The following is a 4,967-nucleotide window of genomic DNA, read 5'->3' as shown; positions in this document are numbered from 1 at the left end:
TTTATTGCAAAATTTTTCAATTTTCCTTTTCCTTCTTTATACGCAATTTTTGTTACTGACTGGAATATCCCCCTCGATGAGGAACCAAAGTAACTCTTCTCAGCGGTGTTGAAGTTGTGTTGAGTTTGTACGACCTTCAGCGAAAGAGGCCTGAGTTGTGGCTTGTGGGCTGTTTTGTACATTGTCTTCTTGCGCGACTGTGGGTTGATATATATGTGCCCACCTGTCTTTCCAAGCATTCCTGTTTTGTTGTGATTATATTGGAGGGACACCAATTTCTCGTAGGGTACTTAATTCATTTTTACAATATAAATTTATTTTCACAAACGTTTTTGATAAGATTGGATATTGTAAATGATACAAATCACTCAGATGGGTTTTCCGAGACGGCAGAGTCACCATAGGCGCATGCCTGAAGGAACCGCACGATTTCCGGAGCGCCCTCTCCCATCTTTGGTTTCTCGAAGTCCCCCCCGAAGTAGCCCCTCACCTGGGCGGAGACGAGGGGCTCTTCCCTCCCTTCAACGGCGGAGCACATGCCTTCGAAGACGCCCAGCATCCAGCGAACAAGCTCCGTCGGCGCCCATCGCACGTCGTCTTTCCTCTTGATTTCCAGCTGTCTTAGGAAGGAGTTCTTGAAGGCGAATCCCGTGGCGAGCGGGATGTGCCACGTCCTGAAGACCCACCAGGTGTAGCGCCTCTTGACGTTGTAGGGCATCCACGGCTCGGCCTTCATGCGGGACAGGAGGGTCTTGCACGCGAGGTACACGAGACGTTCCTCTTCCTCCAAGTCGCTGAGCACCGCGACCTCGGCCTCGCAGAAGCTTAGCCTCCATTCCCCGTCGGAGGTGTTGCTGAGGTAGATGTGGTGGTCGTCGGTCGTGAGGTAGGGCCTCCTGATGCGCGGGTGCCAGGGAGCGAGCACGACAGGCACGAAGTCCACGTTCACTAGCAGGAGGGGGTAGAACGTCCCCTGCCACGCGAGGGCCATCGTCGAGCCCACCTGAGTCCTTCTCAGGCCGGGGGGCACGAGGCTCAACCTCTCATCGTAGATACTGTGCTTCGACAGGCATTTTTCTATCAGATCGTGAAAGGTGTCGATTAGTTTGCAGCCTTGGAAGCTGTCGAGGGGAGTCTGCACATTCAGCTTCAGTCTGTGCCCTGTTTGGTGCATCTCAGTAGCGTTAAGTTCAGAGACGTGGAGATGGAAGTCTGAGGCGCTGTTGAGCACAAGACTAATATCAAACTCGTCGGGAGCGTAGAGTCGGGTTCCGTCGGCCGAACTCCCAACCAGCCGAATTTCTCCCGCGAACAAGCTATTTTGGCCGCGAATCTTATCTGCTATCATTTCACACTCTTGAATTACAGCGTCTCGGATTTCCTTCGCTTCCCCGCTTCCGAAATCGACCGAAATATCATTCATTTCGTCGACTAGTTCGGAAAACCTAACATTTTTCAGAATATTTCGCATAGCCTTTCCCGGATCATTACTCTCCCATTCATCATCAGAATCTTCGGGGATTTCATCTTTTTTGTGCAGCTGTAGATAACGCTTAAAATTTTCGCAAATCTGGCTTGGCGTGGTTCCGGCCCTGCACCGTTCCTCGTGAAGGGAAACGGACGCGATGTACTGGAAGGTGACGATGTGGCCGAACATGGCCGCGAGGTGGAGGGCGGTGTGGCCATAGCGATCGGCGAGGCGAAGGTTGGCGCCGAGACCCAGCAACAGGGCCACGATTTTGGTATTCCCGTGGGCGGCTGCCTGGTGGAGGGCGGTAGATGACGTAGGAACATCCACCACCACGTCGCAGGGGACCTTGCCCACGGTGAGGAGGAGGAAGGACAGCTGAGGCAACCCTCGCTGAGACGCCAGAAGGAGCGCATCAGGACCCCACGACCCGAGGTGAAGGGGTTGGGCACCTTGGGCGTAAGCGGTGTACAGGAAAGAATGGAGTTTCATGATTTCCTCCACGTGAGCTTTCTCTCTCTTGTCTCTCACCTTTTCGTGACAGTCCTGTAGTTTGCGGAGCTCCTGGTAATAGAGATCCTGGAATGAGAGTACAAGTCATTTCGTTAAAATGGCATCACGTATTATATAGACTCTGTTTTAAAGTTCTGAAGTTATACAACAACGTTTACAAGAGATTAATGTCATAATGCTGCAGAAACACAAACCTGAAATAATAGAGTAAGTGCCGCTTACTTGGTATTATGTATTATAGTGACTCCCTCTGAAGTTACACAACAAAGTATATGTGAACTATAGGAGAGAGACGGCATAATACTGCAGAAACACAATTTGGCATTTGTATTCCGCTTCTCCTGGTCAGGAAGTTAGGGAAGTTAGAGGAATCACGTCTAAACACGAGTTAGTTACTGGTTCACCATTTTTTGTAGTTTTCTTCTACGGAATTTTGCTAAGAGACGTAGCGTTAAAGTAATTTTGGGTTAGGTCGGATATTCCGAAAAAAGCTAAAATTGCATTCTGTTGTAGAAAGTCAGAAACATGTATAGAGGAAGAAATATATAATTCTTTCTATCCCTCTCTCCCGATCCCCCTCTCTCTCTCTCTCTTTCTGTCTTTCCTTTTCTCTTTCTCTTTTATTTTCTATTTCCCTTCCAATTTATCTCCTACTGTCTCTCCTACTCTCTCTCTCTCTCTCTCTCTCTCTCTCTCTCTCTCTCTCTCTCTCTCTCTCTCTCGCTCTCTCTCTCTCTCTCTCTCGTTTGCTTGCTCTCTCTCGCTCTCTCTCTCTCGTTTGCTTGCTCTCTCGCTCTCTCTCTCTCGTTTGCTTGCTCTCTCGCTCTCTCTCTCTCGTTTGCTTGCTCTCTCGCTCTCTCTCTCTCTCTCTCTCTCTCTCTCTCTCTCTCTCTCTCTCTCACTCACTCTCTCTCTCTTTCTCACTCTCTCTCTCTCTCTCTCGCTTGCTCTCTCTTTCTCTTTCTCTCTCTCTCTCGCTTGTTTTTTCTCTCTCTCTCTTTCCCTCTCTTGCTCCCTCTCTCTTGCTCTCTCTCTCTCTCTCTCTTGTTCTGTCTCTCTCTCCCTCTCTCGCTCTCTCGCTCTCTCGCTCTTTCTCACTAGCGCTCTCTCACTCTTTTTCTCTCTCTTTCTCTCTCTCTATCTATCTATCTATCTCTCCTTCTCTCTCTCTTGCTCTCTCTTTCTCTCTCCCTCTCTCTCTCTCTCTCGCTTGCTCTTTCTCTCTCTCTCTCTCTCTCTCTCTCTCGTTTGTTCGCTTGCTCTTTCTCTCTCTCTCTCTCTCTGTCTCTCTCTCTCTCTCTCTCTCTCTCTCTCTCGCTCCCTTGCTCTCTCTCTCTCTCTCTCTCTCTCTCTCTCGCTCGCTTGCTCTCTCTCTCGCTCGCTTGCTCTCTCTCTCGCTCGCTTGCTCTCTCTCTCGCTCGCTTGCTCTCTCTCTCGCTCGCTTGCTCTCTCTCTCTCTGTATTGCTCTGTCTCTCTCTCCCTCTCCCTCTCCCTCTCCCTCTCCCTCTCCCTCTCTCTCTCTCTCTCTCTCTCTCTCTCTCTCTCTCTCTCTCTCTCTCTCTCTCTCTCTCTCCTTCCTTTTCTTTTCCCTTTGATTTTCTATTTCCCTTTCTATTTATCTCCTACTATCTATCCTACTCCCACTCCTATTTTCTCTCTCCCCTCTCATCTCCTCTCCGCCTCTCTCTTTCCTTCCTCTATCCCCTACATTTTCCTCCTCTTTCTCTCTCTCCTCTCCGCTTCTCTTTCTCCTCCTCTTCCTTTCTTCCCTTCCCTCTCCTCTTTTCTTTCTCTCTTGCTCTCTCTGTCTCTCTCTCCTCTTCTCTCCTTTCTTCCTCTCCGCTCTCTCTCCCCCTTTCTCTCAGTTCCTCTCACCTCTTCTCTCTCACCTCCTCTCACTTTCTCTCCTCTCCCTCCTCTCTTTCATCCTTTCTAATTCCCCCTCTATATATATTTCTCTTCCGCTCACCCTCTCTCTCCTTCTCTCACTTTCCCACTCTCTATCTTTTTAATTCGACCTCCAGACCTTAATCCTAATATCAGTTTTCGAGGGTAGCTGTGTTGTGAAATATATTTAGTAATATTTCACAATTTATTCATTGGCCCCGTCGTCGACAACCATGTTGAAATAACTATTTTTAATGGTGCACATGAACTACATTTACCAATCATACATGTCTTTCTATTATGCAATCTATTACAGTTTGTTCTCTGTCAAGGGCCTTATCACTAGCATAAGCGGTTGGTTTAGACTTCGTTCCCCTGAGACAGAGTATGTGTGGCCCTTATCTGTCTAGCTAGCTATTTTCTCTCTCTCTCTCTCTCTCTCTCTCTCTCTCTCTCTCTCTCTCTCTCTCTCTCTCTCTCTCTCTCTCTCTCTCTCTCTCTCTCTCTTTCTGTCTGTCTGTCTCTCTGTCTCTGTCCTTTCTTTCTTTCTTTCTTTCTCTCTCTCTCTCTCTCTCTCTCTCTCTCTCTCTCTCTCTCTCTCTTTCTCTTTCTCTCTCTCTCTCTCTCTCTCTCTCTCTCTCTCTCTCACTCAGATTTCTTAAGATTATAAGGCCAGAAGTCGAAAGAGTCTGCGGGGATTACTACCCACCTTCTCAAGTTCCTCCATCGCTTGCGGTTGCATCACCTCCCTCATGTACTCCAGGTCTCGCACGTAAGGACAGCCCCCGAGGTACTTCACCAGCGTGGTGGCCAACTTCAAGTGTCCTGCCTGCAGTGCAACGTGCAAGGGCGTCAGTCCTCGGCTGTCGCACTGGAAGGCCAGCGCACCCTCCTGCTGCAGGAAGGTCATCGTCAGGGTACAGTTATGCTTTGCAGCGGAGGTCATGAGGTCGGCCAATGAAGAGGTCGAGGGATCGTGAGTGACTTTCCAACAGGCTTCCCTCGGCTTGCGGAAGGTCAGGGTGTTTAGTATGTGGTCGATGACCTGACGGAGAGGACCTGCGCCTTCGTCTGGTTCAGGGGAATTCTGAAGACGCC

General features: G+C 49.3%; 1 protein-coding gene across 2 annotated transcripts in view; it reads right to left on the bottom strand.

Moving 5' to 3' along the window:
* Positions 1-298: 298 nt before the first annotated feature.
* Positions 299-4,967, bottom strand: part of LOC113804143 (serine/threonine-protein phosphatase 6 regulatory ankyrin repeat subunit B) — a 15,748-nt gene continuing 11,079 nt past the window's right edge. For both annotated transcript variants that reach the window (XM_027354980.2, XM_027354979.2), the window contains exons 7-8: positions 4,579-4,967; positions 299-2,047 (exon numbers count right to left, since the gene is read on the bottom strand). The exon at positions 4,579-4,967 is cut by the window's right edge and continues 31 nt beyond it. In XM_027354980.2, the coding sequence (XP_027210781.2) occupies positions 365-2,047; positions 4,579-4,967 (2,072 nt within the window). In that variant the 3' untranslated portion in view covers positions 299-364. The remainder of the gene's footprint in view (positions 2,048-4,578) is intronic.

This window comes from Penaeus vannamei, chromosome 25 (assembly GCF_042767895.1).
Source record: "Penaeus vannamei isolate JL-2024 chromosome 25, ASM4276789v1, whole genome shotgun sequence".
NCBI lineage: Eukaryota > Metazoa > Arthropoda > Malacostraca > Decapoda > Penaeidae > Penaeus > Penaeus vannamei.
The sequence above is the reverse complement of the archived record's forward strand: the minus strand, read 5'-3'. Positions and strand labels throughout refer to the sequence as shown.